The sequence below is a fragment of the Canis lupus genome, chromosome 18 (genome assembly GCF_048164855.1).
Source record: "Canis lupus baileyi chromosome 18, mCanLup2.hap1, whole genome shotgun sequence".
Lineage (NCBI taxonomy): Eukaryota > Metazoa > Chordata > Mammalia > Carnivora > Canidae > Canis > Canis lupus.
Genome location: NC_132855.1, coordinates 262,478 through 279,366, shown reverse-complemented (window position 1 = coordinate 279,366; position 16,889 = coordinate 262,478). Strand labels below are relative to the sequence as shown.

General features: G+C 40.8%; 1 protein-coding gene across 3 annotated transcripts in view; it reads right to left on the bottom strand.

Moving 5' to 3' along the window:
• Positions 1 to 16,889, bottom strand: part of SLC13A1 (solute carrier family 13 member 1) — a 105,325-nt gene that overhangs the window by 47,840 nt on the left and 40,596 nt on the right. For all 3 annotated transcript variants that reach the window (XM_072783281.1, XM_072783280.1, XM_072783279.1), the window contains exon 7: positions 10,417 to 10,568. In XM_072783281.1, coding sequence (XP_072639382.1) covers positions 10,417 to 10,568 — 152 coding nt within the window. The remainder of the gene's footprint in view (positions 1 to 10,416; positions 10,569 to 16,889) is intronic.

Genomic DNA, 16,889 nt, shown 5'->3' with positions numbered 1-16,889 from the left:
GCTCATACCTTGAGATCAGGTTCTCTCCACCCAACCCTGTTGAATTTGTTTAACTGAATGGGGGTTTTATTTGGAATTTTTGCCTGGAGGGATAGTTCAGGTAGAAAAATGAAAGCCTGCAAAAGTGAAATTCTGTTTTGTGTTAGTTTCTTTCTTTAGTAAGGAAGTGAACACCGCGCAGGACAGTGGCCTCCATGATCACAACCTTTACGCTTCCATCTGCAGTGACTATTTTGAACGATGATGGAACGAATGGCAAACTGTGAGGGACTGGTTTCACCGTTTCTTTTCCCACTTCCTCATACCCTGTAAGAATCTGCCTAAAGTAAAAATAGAATCCTTCATCATGAATTATGTTAAGTACGATTAATTCTGATAGAATCTTTCACCCAACAGCATATTTTGAGCGTCTACCATGTAGACACCTACCAGGCGCTCTTCCAGATAATGAGGAAATAGTGGTGAAGTCGATGGATGCAGTCCAGCCTCTCATAAAGTTTACATTTAAATGAGCACAGGCAGTAAATAGGTAAGCATAAAAAGAATCATAAAATATAACAAAATAATATAATAGAAAGTGGCTAGGGGGAAGGAGAGATTTTACATAGTGTGGTTAAAGAGGGTAAGATTCGGAATGAGATCTAAATGGCAAGAAGGAGCCAGTCATGTAAGTAACTGGGAAACAGCATTCCAGGCGGAGGAAATAGCCAGTCCAAAGGCCCTAGGGTAGTAATAAGAGGAGCACGTTTGAGGATCAGAAGGCCGTGAGGCTGTGGGTGGTGAGCTAAAATCAGTGAAATCGAGTCTACGAAGTAGCCAGTAGGGATCAGACCATATAAAACCTTGTAGGCCGTCAGAAGAAATGTGAATTTTAGTATGAATGCAACTAGGCGTGATCGAAACACAGGAAATACATTAGTGACATGATTTAGAGTCTGTAAATTTGTGATTTACTCAAAACATCCTGGTTGGATGATCCTCAGGATTGAAGGCCACGGAGTAGAAGCCACGGTGTGATAGGTGACCCCCTATCTGCCTCTGGTATAAATTTTTGTATAATCCTCCCTCCTTCTGTGCAGGCAGAGTCTGATTAGGTTCTTTCATGGGAAAGGTGAAGGGATTTTGTTGCGGAACCAAGGTCCCCATTGAGATAGACTCCGGTGACTCAAACGGGAGACTTGGACGGGTCTGACTTATTCAGGCGAGTGCTCAAAGGACAGCCTTTCCCGCTGGCCTAAGGAAGCGAGCTTTCCTGTTGTCAGCGGAGGGCTCAGGTGGCGAGGATCGAGGCACAGCCTCTGGAAGCAGGGAGTGACCCCAGGCCACCTACAGTGGGCACCTCCGTAGTTGAGGCACGGGGAACTGAATTCAGCCAGTGGGTGATCTGAGAACAGGGCCCTGACTTCTGTGGGATTCGAGGCCCAGCTGCCACCTTGATTTCCATCTAACGAGATCCTAAGCAGCAGACTCACATAACCCAGGCCTAGAATTCCTGACCTTGGGAATTATGAAGTCATAAACTCATGCTTCTTTAAGCCACTAAGTTAATGGTAGTTTGTACAACAGTCACATAAAACAAATACGCAAGGAAATTCATTAGAGGGCAAAGAAGCTTGGCAGAGGAGGAGGGTGTGATGGCGTAGGAAGTAGAGCAGATTTGGCTGGAGGAGGATTGGTGGCAGTGAAGGTGAAGAGAAGACCATTGGTTTCCAATATACTTGGGACAAAATGTGGAGAAGTGGGGAATAGGTGCCATTTATTGAAATGAAGTCTGAGGGAAGAACAGGTTGGCAGACGGGGAGGGAGCGGCTGGGCACACACGCCCCGCGGGCATGCTCACCTGAGGTGGGAACGTCCCCAGGCTCCCAAGTGCTCACGTGGGTCTGGCCCCGAGGGCAGAGGGCAGGTTACATATAAGATGGGTAGGTAGCGACAGGTAGGTGACACCGCCAACCAGAGGAATGGGTGTGATGGTTTCAAGAGTAAATGGAGGCAGGAGGAAGGGGGCGTGCACCCCGGGCGTCCAGCCACAGGTCACACGGACGGTTAGGACGAGCAGGTGAGCCACGCACGCTATGTTCTAAGGCGCGGCCAGCATCTTTCCACTTTCCGCAGGATGACACCATCTCACGAGCTTCGGTGGACTCTTCAAGGTCGCAGACTGTGCAGCCGAGCAGAATTCTCGCCCCAGGAGGAGCGCTTTAAGCGCAGCGTGTTTGCATCGAAGCCCAGTGTCCTCAACTCCAGCCCCGGTGAGAACAGACGGGTCCGTGTGTGCTGCGGAACGTGCCCAGGCCGGGCCCAAACCTGGTGTCCTCAGGACGCGGTAGAGCCCCGTGGAGATGCTCTCACCGCGACGAAGGCCAGCCCCGGCCCGGAGCGCGGCGCAGCTGGGGGAGGCCTTGCTGCCCTCCTCGGCCCCACGGCCCGGGCCACGCGCCACGGCCTCCGGCGGGCAGCTGGGGAGGTTTGCGGCCTTCAAACCACGTTTGGCCTTTCGAGTGCCCGAAGCCATGGCCACGCTGATCAGAGTCCTTTAGATTACGGACTGCCTTGATTACTCCTGAGTCCGAGCCACTCGTCGCGTTGGTATTCGTGTATTTGCAGACGTTTTTTTTCAAATATCAGCTCCTCCCGTTCACGAGGGCAAAGGCCCAGGAGGGCAGCCGGCGGCTCCGTGACGGACCGAGCCAAGGCCCACGCGCACATTCTCCAGGCAGTCCTCGCAGTCCTCTGACATTGCCGCATTTGGCAGAAGGAGCGACGTTCACAGACGTCAAGCTAACATGTGGCAGGACTGAAACCTGAGCCAGTCTGAGTCCAAACTCTGCAATGCCCAAATCTCCCCTATGGTGTTTGCCAGAGAAATTATTTCTGAGAAATAGAATTGCTCGTCCCTGCAGGGGAAAATCGGGGCGACCTCTGACGGCAGCTGCTGCTAGGTAAGCGCTTCACCCTCCCCTCTGCAGGGCGCCAAGAAGAAATGGCGGGAAGGTGGGCCCTGAAGTTGGCGCCCCTATGAACACATTTATTTTGCCATTTCTTAGTTTGTGAACCTAGAGTAGTTATAATTTAACAGGTAATTAGTAACAGTCATTGCGCTAATTATTGATAACAAAACTTCCTTCTGTGCTTCTGGTATACCCACAAGCTGACACCCACAAGCTGAATCATATTCTCTGACAATTAGCAAGCTAGGAGAGATTTCTCGGGATAATCTTCCATTTTAATCCGGTAGATTTGGTTTTTTGAGTCTAATAGCTATTCTGTTTGTTAACTACTATCGATGCACCAAAACTACTCTGCTATGAAAGCAGTCATTGTCTCTAATAATATTTCCCTCAATAGCATAATTTTAATATCAAAAGATTATTTCGTTATTTAGGTGATTCCCAAGAACAGTAAACGCTTCATGTATGTCTTGGTATGGTCCATCTCAGATAGTGCTTATTGATCGCCCTTTGTGTGATAAAAGGATGAGACAGCGGTCCCTGCGGACTCGACAAGATTTCAAATCATTAGGGGTGATGGCGTGAGCGTGGGTGAGACAGGTTTGTAGAAACGCGAATATAGTTCATGACAAGAGGAGCTGGGAAAGGTGGCATAGCAGCACCTGAACAGAGTGGCAGACGAAACAGCATCTACACAGGCCGAGGAGGAAGTTGGCAGCATTGGCCCATCTTCCGGGAACCGGAGTAGGAGGAAATGGCTTACTGACAGCCTGGTATTTATTGACGATATCGTCGGGAAAGACGGAGATTGGGTGATGACTGGGGGCGTTATCGGTGGAGCAGGAGGGAATGGGGGGCAGGTAGAGAGCACCGAGCAAGCAGGATTTATCCACTGGAGGCGCCAATAAAAACCTAACAAAGCAGCAAGTTGTAACAGGAGGCGAGAGAACAAAAAATATTTCCAGAATGCTCTGTTCCAAGGATCAATTAAGGCCAACGATGAATTAATCACAGAGAAGTCAGAGCTTAGGTACCTCTGGAGCTCGCTTCCAGGATTAAGAACGTGAGAAATGTCACACTTTATAGTTGAGTTAGTACATCGCTCCAGTCTTGTTAGTATTATCCTGAAAGTCACCTTCCGAGCTGTCTACCGGCTCATGACGAGGGGATGGTTCAGTCTAACTCGGAGCTAACTGAGCTTTGCAACTACTTCACATAACACGCGCCGTGTTTGCAGGCTCACGTTTTATAGGAAGAAAATGCGACCCGTGAATGTGAACACGGATGTAGCCCTTGCTACTGGCAGCAAACTCACTTGTTTTTCTAGATCTTTGCAGGTTGGCACCTTCCCCATGGTCTGTGAGGCAGGCCGTGGGGTCGAAGGAGCCTGGAACTTGGCCATCTGCCCTCAGCTGGCAGTCCCTTCATTGACTAGGGGTCATTACAGAGTGTCTGAGCCATAGGGCCCCAGGGTCACTCAGTGGAGCGTCAGACTCTTGGTTTGGGCTCAGATCATGAACTCAGGCGCTCGTGAGGTGGAGCCGAGTGGGGCCTGGCTCCCAGGGCAGACTCTGCCCCAGATTCTCTCCCCTGCCCGCCCGCCCCCCACTATCTGCTCTTAAATAAATAAATAAATACATATTTAAAGTCTCTGCGCCTCAGTTTCCTCATCTGTGAAATGAGGGAATCGTATATGTGACCTGAAGTTTCTGTGTCTTCCCATTTTTCTACTTCCCCCCATTAGTCCTCAGGACGACACGTCCTTCTTTTCCAAGACCGACGTTTCTACGCTTGTTCCTATTTTCTTTCTGCTTCTACCCGACACTTAGCCAGTCATTTCCTTCTCTCTCTCTCTCTTTCTCAAAACATCATGTATCTGTTTTACAGTTTCCTTCCTGAGCGCAACACAAAACTGACGTCCTCCTTGTCCACGAGGGCTCTCTGCCTCTGGGCACACCACACTTTGCTCTTTTCTTCTTTGCTTCCTCAACGTCGAAGGAAATCATTCCAATTAGCTGTTTCCCTCCCTACTGCTCACATCTTCCCTCTCCTCGGCCTAGCTCTGCCCCGCCTCCCACGTCTTATGGGAGGGCGCCCATCAGAAAGGAGCCTTCCCTTAGCCACGGTCCCCCTTGACCCTTCTACCGCGCAGCTTGTTCCAACTCATCCTCCATTCTGAAAAAGGTCTCATTTAGCCCTCAGAACACCACATGCCCATGGTTCTCCACCCACTTTGATAAACTTTTCTCATCTTCTTTCTTGTCAATAGTTCCCAAGAATCTATCCATGTCTTGGTTCTTTCAACTTTCTTCTCCCTATGTGACCATTTCTACATTCAAGATGCTAATTTCTGGGTTTATATATACACAGCCCTCAAAGTTTTCCACTCCATTTGCAAATGTCTACTAAAAACCCCGTGCAACACAAAGATAAACTCAAAATGGATGAAAGATCTAAATGTGAGACAAGATTCCATCAAAATCCTAGAGGAGAACACGGGCAACACCCTTTTTGAACTCGGCCACAGTAACTTCTTGCAAGATTCATCCACGGAGGCAAAAGAAACAAAATCAAAAATGAACTGTTGGGACTTCATCAAGATAAGAAGCTTTTGCACAGCAAAAGGAACAGTCCACAAAACTCAAAGACAACCTACAGATGGGAGAAGCCATTTGCAAATGACCTATCAGATAAAGGGCTAGTATCGAAGATCCATAAAGAACTTATTCAACTCAACAGCACAGAAACCAACAATCCAGTCATGAAATGGGCAGAAGACATGAAGAGAAATCTCACGGAGGAAGACATAGACATGGCCAACATGCACAGGAGAAAATGCTCTGCATCACTTGCCATCAGGGAAATACAAATCAAAACCGCAATGAGATCCCACCTCACACCGGTGAGAATGGGGAAAATTAACAAGGCAGGAAACCACGAATGTTGGAGAGGATGCGGAGAAAAGGGAACCCTCTTACACTGTTGGTGGGAATGTGACCTGGTGCAGTCACTCTGGAAAACTGTGTGGAGGTTCCTCAAAGAGCTTAAAATAGACCTGCCCCACGACCCAGCAACTGCCCTGCTGGGGATTTACCCCAAAGATTCAGATGCAGTGAAATGCCGGGACACCTGCACCCCGATGTTTATAGCAGCAATGTCCACAGTAGCCACACTGTGGAGGGAGCCTCGGTGTCCATTGACAGATGATGGATAAAGGAGATGTGGTCTCTGTACACAATGGAATATTCCTCAGCCATTAGAAATGACAAATACCCACCATGTGCTTCGACGTGGATGGACCTGGAGGGTATGATGCTGAGTGAAGTAAGTCAGTCGGAGAAGGACAAACATTATATGGTCTCATTCATTTGGGGAATATAAAAAATAGTGAAAGGAAATAAAGGGGAAAGGAGAAAAAATAAGTGGGAAATATCAGAGAGGGAGACAGAACATGAGAGACTCCTAACTCTGGGAAACGAACTAGGGGTGATGGAAGGGGAGGAGGGCGGGGGGTGGCGGTGACTGGGTGACAGGCACTGAGGGGGGCACTTGACAGGATGAGCACTGGGTGTTATTCTATACGTTGGCAAATTGAACACCAATAAAAAATAAATTTATAAAAAAATTAAAAAAAAAAAACCTTGCATAGGCTCTTAGCAGCCATCCCGAGATATCTAAAATCAAATTTGTTAATTTCTTCAATGAACCTAAAAGTTCGTGGCATCACCATCTATCTAGCTGGATCGGCAAAAATCCCAGACTTGCCCTAACCCCTCATGGCCCTTAAATCCTCACACCTGATTACTCACCACCTTCTGCCTGTACATTATCTTGAGTCTAAATCCTATCACTTCATAACTAGTTTAGTTCTGCCCCTTGTCACTTGTCAGCACTTTGGTAACAGACTCCTAAATGGTCTCCTATCCCCAGACTCTTGGAATGCCAATCAATCTGCACATTGTTATTTAAACAGTGCAAAAAAAGGTAAAGGAAAAAAAAGAAAAAGAAAATCCACAGGCTCTTTTACTGCCTTGAGGAAAAAAAAAAAAAGAAATGATTACAAACTTTTTGTGCTTTCATTTTATGAATTATTTGCATTCATTTTCTCCATAAATGTGGTGTTTACCTCTTTTAGGATTGAGCCATGTTGCACAAATCTCTAGTGTTTGAAGGGTGCTGCATACAGCTACAGTCCCCTTTTGGGATGTATATTCAATTATGTTTCTAAGGAGGTGATTTTTTAGGGAGACAGACTTTGGGGTTTGAATGACCATAGTCCGAACTTCAGTCTGCTAGATGAACATCAACTTTCTCAAATCTCATAGTAATAACCAACATTTACTGAGCATATTCTCTGAGACAGGTACGATTTTAAAGTGCTATTTAGGGATCCCTGGGTGGCGCAGTGGTTTGGCGCCTGCCTTTGGCCCAGGGCGCGATCCTGGAGACCCGGGATCGAATCCCACGTTGGGCTCTCAGTGCATGGAGCCTGCTTCTCCCTCTGCCTGTGTCTCTGCCTCTCTCTCTCTCTCTCTCTCTCTCTGTGTGACTATCATAAATAAATAAATAAATAATAAAAAAATAAAGTGCTATTTATTTTTTAATAAAAACTTTAAACAATTCTCTAAAAGAGAGTTCTTAATATTCCATTTTTCTGGCAAGGTAAGAAGCTTAAAGAGAGTTAGTAGTGTAAGATCACCCAGCTTGGAAATGGAAGAGCTGGGATTTCAACAAAGGCAGTTAAGCCCAGAATCTGTGCTTTTCTCACCTCCATATGCTGCCCTCACAGCAAGGGCATATAGGGTAAGTGTGTACTGCGGAGCAGGTGGAATCCAACACATACCACCTACCTACTGGCCTCCATGTGAAAAACCAAACGCTATTATGTTTTAAAATTTTTAATGTTTTTCACAGATGTACATTTTGTCTAGAACCCAGAGAGAATCTCAAAGCTTCCTGGCAAGTTTCATTTTTTTCATTCTCCAAAAGAATTCACAACAGTGCCTTGCTTGCACATCATCAGTCCTAGAACAAATGTTTATTCTGAGGAAGCTAAATTTTATTCAGTGCAAATAAAAATAAACCTTTACCCATTCACTCAGTCAGTAAACATGATACATTTTATATCTGCAAGTGATAGGTGAATAGATGAATAAACAAAGGCTTTGAAATCCGTTCCCTTCTTCCCACTGTTTGTAAGATAGCACCTTTCTCTAGATGTCAAGTCACTGATTCTTAGGATTCATGCACCCATGGAGTTAGGCAAGATCCAAATTAAATTATACACAATGACTGTCGATACTGCTTTAAAAAGGATGGCAAGCAGTGTCAAGAGGAAAAGGTGGCATTATTGCATAAGATTTGGAAACAAAGGGCAATTTCTTTCCAGGTCCAAACATCTTGACAAAGAATATAATTTTTTTTCCCTGTATTTCTAAGTTCTTGGCACTTTTTCCAATGAAATTGAATGCATTTCATTCCACTGTTGCTTTGAGATGTGGTTGTATCTTGGGGCCAATGTTTAAGAAAAAGTGGGTTAAATATCTGTCTGGCTTGTTTAATAGGATTAATCATATTGCCTCACATAAGTTTGTTTTCCCCCTCTATTCTAGTATTTTCTATCAGGAAGGGATACTTTGAGTTTCTTTCTGTTTGTGTATAATTCTCTAATGTTAAAGCAAACTTTTGAAGAAAAAACTTCACTAAATTTCAAGTACATATTAAGCATTTTCTAAATTAAAGAATATTTGGCCAAATTCCCATGAATAGGAGAATTGGAAGATTAGATAATTAGGGAAAATAGTTACTGAAACATTTTGCTTAAAGTGCTGCAATGCTCCCAATCTGTCATTGCAAATGGATTACTGCATCCTAAGAATCAAGGGAACAGTTAAATAAAAGAAAGAAAATTTGGTTGATACATTGTGCAAGACCGCAGACACAGGGCAAGTCAGCATGGATTACTGCAACAACATCGATCTCATGAGAATGTTGGAAACCAGCAGTTCTCTAACACCAAGAGTAAAACAATAAACTTTTGGTCTACATTTTAGAAAAAGATTTGCAGAGAAGACCAAAATGTGGAATCTCTTTCTGGAGGAACTCATGAAAAAGGATGGAAGTCTAGTTTTCAGAAAGAGATCAAGTACATTTCCTGTCTTGAATTAGGAGACACATTAGATAAATCCTCTCTGACACAGAGAGCTTCAGAAGTCTCCCACTTAATAAACCAAATGCCGTTTTGAGGTTCCTATCGATGTTGGCCGCTGGAGCATGCGTGATGGACGTGCAATCAGGGAAACAATAAATACACATGGAGGTCTGTATTAGACGGTCTTCAACTGCTATCCCACTGCTTTTTGCACACAGTTCTTGTTCTTTTTAGGACAATGGAGTGTGACATTTTTTTTGTCTTAGGTTTCCGAGAAAAGCCATGCATGCACAACATTTTGCAAATAATTTTAGAAAGGTCATAAAATCTGTGAATCTGCTTTGAAGAATGTAGTCTTCCTGACTCTGAACCCTAGTCTTTTTGTGAAAAGACGTACATCCTGTTCCAGGGCATCCTTAATGTGGCCCACCTTGCTGGAACTCTGATCATCTGTCTTGTTAGTATCTGAAAACACACTGCAGGTGTAGAATTCTGTTTGAGTCCTCACGTGAAAGCATGGACTTTCAAACTATTGTATCAATAATTCTTACAATAGCTCTCAGAAATAGCATCAAGTATTTTTACATGGTTTACTTCATTTAAGTCTCACACTAATCATCTGAATTGTGACTGTTTTAGATACGAAAAATTTAAGTCCTGGGAGAGTAATTCACTTTTTGTTGTTCAAATTCACAAAGTAAGTGGCTGAAAATTACAGATTTTTTAACCCAAGTTATCTGACTCTACCCACAGATTCCCCATGTTCTCCAATAGATGAACATCACGGTTGCAAACTAATATTTAGAGTCCTATGTCTGTCCTTAGAATGCTTTATCACTGACATTTCTTGCAATTGCCCAATCCTTCAAATCTTTTTGAATTCTAGGCAAGACTTCTGTAATAAGCACCTTTGTACGCAACTCTCATCTTTTATGTTTAAATGCTAGTTCCCAAACCCTACATAAATTTTCCTACCTAGATAATCCCTATTCACATTAGTTAACTATCATTCACAGTATTATTTTTAACAAGAAAAGTCTTCCCATTTGATTAGAATGGTCAGCCAGACATAACTATCTATTGTGAGCTGACTTGGGGAATCTTAAGGCACCTGTTAATTCACTACACCTTCCATATTTAACTCTTAGTGGAAGGGAAGGTCTCTAGACCTATAGATGTCCTGATGAAAAAAAAGAAAAAAGGTTAACTCAGTACAGCAATTTCCGTTCCTGATTCTCTGAATCAGTGAAGAATAAGCCTTGTAAGTTATGTGCTGCCTATTTATTTAATCAACGATCCAATCATTTTACTTACGTATTGAAATGCTCAGAGAAGATCAAGTTGGTAGAAGTGCCTGTGATCGTTGTGAGTCCACCAATGGTAGAAGAGTAAGCGATACACAAGCACATAAGTTTACACATCATGTGGTCCTTCTTTGTTCGGTACTTGGTTCCTGTGTCTGAGTTCTGTTCAACAAGAAAAAAGTTTATACATCATGTGGTCCTTTGCTTAATATTTGGCTTCATGCCGCCAACATTTCATCATTTTCAAGTCATCTTTACAAAAGGGAAAATGGCGGCCTTCGTTACATTCTTCTCAATTAAACCACGGCCTTACCTCACCCCCATTTTCACAAACTACGTAAAAGAGTCGTCTACATTCACTGACTCTGTTCCTTTAACCACTCCAATCTGGCTTCCGTCCCTTCAGGCCACCCCAACCGCACTTGCTTTGATTATCAATGTACTACTAAACCCAACACATACTTCTCAGTCTCAGTCTTGTAGACCTCTTGACAGTGCCCAGAAGAGTTAACCACTTCTTCCTGCTGCAAAACTCTTCTTGGGGCTTCTGTGATATCTCACTCTTCTGGTTTTTCTCCCACATCTCTACTTGTTTCTCTATTTACCTTGCCAATTCATTTTCTTTTATCCTTCCTTAAAACTAGAGTTTCTTGAAACTCCGTCACGGCTACCTCTTTTTTCTGAAGTATTTATCTTTAGGAAATCTCATATATTTTCACTGATTTAATGCCTGTAGATACACCATACTATCAATTCTGGTCTTCAGCCCAGACTTCTCCTTTTAGACCTATATATCCAATTGACTATTTAACATAACTTGAAAATCTTAAATAAAACTCCACTCCCAAAATGTTCAAGACCAAACCCACTATTTTCTTCCTCAAATGTAGTTCTTCTTTAGGATCACCTATATAAGCTAATAGCATTATCATCATTATAATTACAAACACAGTGTGCTCCGTATATAATAAACACTATTCTAAGTTCAAAGTAAATAAACAATTTAATCCATCTTATTCTTACAGTGGAATGAGGTTAGCACTGTATTTATCACATTTTACACATGAAAACATGAGACAGAGTAAAGTTCAGTGGCTTGCCCAAGGTCACAGAGTCTGGAAATGGCAGACTTGGATTTTGAAACCATGTAGTCTTGCTTTAGAATTCATACCCTCAGCCACTATACTATATTGCTTGTCCTCCCTGAGAACATTCTCTTCCTTCCCACCAAATTGGGTCAATTTTATCTATATAAATATGTCTGGACTCTTTCATGTTCATCTCCATTGCTATCACTTTGGAATAAATCAACATCACCTCTGATTTGGGTTATTGTAATAGCCTCCTTATATTTCTTCATGTATCAATTCTTGCTTATTTACGATCTGTCCTTATTTAAAAATATACAAATAGAAGAATCACCCTGTTTCATACAGAGAGGTATGCTGTCTGTGATATATACACTGAAGGATCTTTTTAAGAAATCATGGAAAGGAAGTATTTAGTACTCACTGAAAGCCATCATGGATGTGGGAATGACCTAGCATAGTAGGGTCAGGTGCATTGGATTATAATTTGCCTTTTATGTTCTAATTAATTTAAAGTTAGCTCCCTGGGGTATCTACTCTTCACCCCAAACAAATTAATGTATAAATATCTTGTTTGCCTTATATTTCATACCTGGGAATGTTTTATATTTTCCATGATAACAGTTTCCATTGAAAACTTGAAAAACAAATGGTATGTAAATAAAATAGCAAAATAAGTTTAAAAATTCTTATAGTGTAGTACTAAGTGGCAACTGAAATTTGGGGCTTAAATATTAACTATTTTACTGTAGAAAAAAACAACAGAAACCAGGAAGTGATATATAATTTGGATATTATTAAACTGAACATAAGAATGGAAACTTAAAGATGTAATGTACATAATTCTCACCACACTTAAACTTTCTTAATTGCAAATATATGCATATACAGATATATATATGTGTATATAAAACATAATGATTAAAAGGTATGGGTAGATACAAAATTAAAGAATCAAAATAAGAAAATGCTAATATATTTGCCATGCTTTATCCTTTGTGGATTTCTCATACTTTTTCCTACGTACAGACCTTTAAAACATACATTAGGTGATATTTATGCAAATATTACAATTTAGAAACACATTAAAAGTTCAGGGTGAATTTAAATTCTGCAGTAAATTGTAATGCTAATATACCATAATATATGTTGAGGAGTAAGTGCAGGCGTTGGGAAGTGGGATCGAGGGCAACGTCTGTATTATCTTGGCAGTAAACATGAACCCCTTGCAGTCAGCTCTATTACGGTTTTTCGCTTAGGGCATGTGATTGATGGGCTGGTTGAAGAGATGATGCTGTAGTAAGGGGTAAAGACCGAGGACCAGAGAGACAGTTGGGAAGGTCAATGGCAGAATAATAGAGCTCTTAGGAAAGCCTGAGATGAGCCATTAATTGAGCCAACTATTAGTACAGAAACTACAAAAACAAGGGAAGGGTGGACCATCAACAGATTAGTCTTTTGCCTAAGACACTAGTTTCAACCTGAGACCAAGGGTTTGACCTTGGCCCAAAGGGATCTGGAAAAAATCATTTGGAAAGTTAAGAGCATGTGTTTGCAGATATTAGGACAACAGAATAAGCATGACATTTTTCCATAAGTGGAGGAGGAATTTGGTGTTTGTGTGTGTGTGTGTCTGTGTGCGCGTGTGTGTGGTATATCTTTTCCCAAGAGTTTCGGAGAGAAAAAAAGATTCCTTCCCAAAGAAGGGAGGAGAAGCAAAGCATCTAGAGGGATGGAACTGTAGGCAGTCGGGGATGGCATGGCTAGAGGGAACCTCCTGTGCTAAGGTGACCGAAGGGCATTGCCATGGACACACTGTGAATGGGAAAATGCTTGTTTTATACTGTTTCACAACAGAGGACTTATGTGAAATTGAATACACACAAGGATGTAGTTTTTATGATAAAAATATGTCCACACGCATATAATGCCCAGAAATAGACTAAACTGAAATATGTCAAAATATTAACAATGGGATTGGGAATATCTTCTGCCTTCTTGATACTTTTTGTATCTTCTACAACCATAAAAAGTCTTTCCAACATATGAAAGAATTGTAGACCCCTTAGTGCAGAAAGTATTCAGAAATTAATGTGGTACGAAGACCAGGGACGCCTCACTATTGCTACCTGGTGGTTACAGGTGCAGACCCAGGGGCTTACTCAACACTCCATCCGTGAACCGCAGGGGCTAAGCCCAGGGTCTCCAACGCTGTACAAGACAACTCACTGGGGGGACAGTGGCATGAAACCGTTAGGGTTTCTATTTATGGTTGAATAATAATGTGAGATGACTTGTACAAAATATCACTAATCATTTTCTGCTTGCCAAACAGCCAGGTTAAAATCTAGCTCTTTTTGGATATTTACTTGCATTAGATCCATCTGATATCACATATTGATTTCTCAGTTGTAGGCATTATAGTTAGATTTCCACTGTTAGTTGATGAGGATTTGGCTTTCGTTGATACACTCGACCACCCAACACACTTAAACTTCATGTCCCCATCCTCCTCCTATTACGGCTACGTGATAATCCTACTTAGAGCAGAGTTCAACATTTAGAATGTTGTCTAGTAGAAATCCATGAACTTCTGAGAAATATGACCTACATTATTTTTCCTGCTTCGTACTCCTACTCTACCCCTCCTGGCTTGCTTGGTTTCGTAAGTTTCGCTTAGTTTTCTGAGTAACCACTAAAAGTCTCCAAACATTCCATGGTTGTTTAAATCTTCTCTCAGAACAATCAAGTAAGATACTTAATGTACATAAAATATTCTACCCATTTCATTGTCTTAGAGCACGTCTTCCAGGACATTCCTAACCTGTCCTAACTCCGAGCATTTTTCTCTCTGGGTCTGCAAAGATTTATCTCAACTTCAGTCAGTCTTCCTACTTCATTGATAGCTTGGTTGGATATTGATTTCAAGTTTGAAAATAAACGTCATGCCAAATGTTGAAGGCATCCTTTTCCAATTGTTTGAGTTTCCAGTGTTGCTGTAGAGAAGTCTTTAAACATATTTTTTATCTTTTTTAATGAATCAGTTTTGTCATTTTTCTGAAAATTTTTAGGATTTTCTCTTTTCTCATAATATTCTGAACTATCAATAACCTTCTCAATGTGTGTTTCAACTCTTGGCTGGCACCCAGTGGGATTATATTCTTACACTATGGAAATTTTCTTCAATTTTTGATGTAGTCTCCTCAGTTTTCTCTATTCTTTTTCTGAAATTTCCTATTATTCTCTTACTTTGTTTCTTGCCATTTTTCTACTAGATTTTCCATTTATGATATATTTTTATATCTTTTTAACTACATTTTATATATTTATTTTATTTATATTCATATTTTATTTTTTGTCTTCTTGGTCCTCTTTTAAAGAATGCCATTCATGGATAAATTCCAAGAGTCACACATTGTACCAACACTGAATCATGATGAAATAGAAAATGTGAACAGACACATTACTAGTAAGGAGATTGAGTCAGTAATCCAAAGTCTCTCAACCAAAAAAGTCCAGGACTAGATGGCTTCGTTGGTAAATTCTACCAAACATTAAAAGAATAATCAATGCCAATCTTTCTCAAATTTCCAAAAAATAGAAGAGGAGAGAATCTTCCAAACTCATTTTACGAGGCCAGCATTACCCTAATATCAAGACCATTCAAGGACACTACAAAAAAAGATAATTACACGTCACTATCCAAGATGAACATAGATGCAAAAATCCTCAACAAAATTGAAGCAAACCAAATTCAAGAATACATTAAAAGAATCATATACCATTATTAAGTGAAATTTATAAAAATAATATGATCATATCAATAAATGTAGAAAACATATTTAACAAAATTCAACATCCATTTATGATAAAGTGGGTACAGAGGAAATATATCTCAACATCAAAAAGGCCATATATGACAAGCCCACGGTTAACATCATACTCAAAGGTAAAAAGCTTTAAGTCTTTCTCCTAAGATCAGGAACAAACAAGGATGCCTGCTCTCTCCATTTCTATTCAATATAGTATTGGAAGTCCCAGCCAGAACAATTAAGTAAGGGGGAAAAAGCCATCCAAAATCAAAAGGAAGAAGTAAAACTGTCACCATTTGTAGATGAAATGTTATTATATATAGAAAACCTTAAGGACTTCATCAAAACACTGTTAGAACTAATAAAAAAAAAATCAGCAACATTGCAGGATACAAAATCCATGTGCAAAAATCTGTTGCATTTCTATACACTAAAGTGAAATGTCAGAAAGAGAAACAAAGAAAACTACATCTTTTATAATTGCCCCCAAAATAAAATATCTAGAAATAAATTCAACCAAGGATGGGAAATACCTGTATATTGAAAACTATAAGACATCTATGAAAAATATTGAAGATACAAATAAATGGAAAGATATCACATGCTTATGGATTAGAAGAATCAATATTGTTAAAATTGATACTACTCAAAACAATCTTTAGGACCCAAACTACCCAAAGCAATCTACAGTTTTGATGAAAATTTGATATCAAAATTCCAATGACATTTTTCAAAAACAAGAGCAAACAATCCTAAAATTGTATGGAACCACAAAAAAAAACCTGAATAGTCACAGTAATCTTGAGAAAGAACAAAACTGGAGGCATCATGCTGCCTGATTTCAAACTATATTAAAAATCTACAGCAATTAAAATAGTATGCTATTTGCATACAAATAGACACAGATCAGTGTAACAGAATAGAGAGCCCTAAAATAAACCCACATAGATATAGCCAATTAATTTATGACAAAGGAGCCAAGAATATATAACGGGGAAAGGACAGACTCTCCAATAAACGGTGTTGGAAAAACTGGACAGCCACATGCAAAACAATAAAATTTTACCACAATCTTACAGCATACACAAAAATTAATTCAAAATAGATTAAAAACTTGAACATAAGACCTGAAACCATAAAACTCCTAGAAGAAAACATAGATGGTTAGTTATTTGACATAGGGCTTAGTGATAATTTCTTCAATCTGACACCAAAAGCAAAAACAACAAAAGCAAAAATAAATAAGTAGGACTACATCATACTAAAAAGTTTCTGCACAGCAAAGGAAACCATAAAAAAAATGAAGACAACCTACTAAACGAGATAAAATATTTTCAAATTGTATTTCTGATAAAAGGCTATTTACCGAAACATATGAAGATTTCATACAGCTCAATAGCAAAAAAACACCAATTTTATTTTTAAAATCAACAATTTGATTTTAGAATGGGCAGAAGGGGGCACCTGGGTGGCCCAGCGGTTGAGCATCTGCCTTTGGCTCAAGGCATGATCCTGGGGTCCTGGGATCAAGTTCTGCATCAGGTTCCCCTCCTGTTTTTCCCTCTTCCTATGTCTCTTCCCAC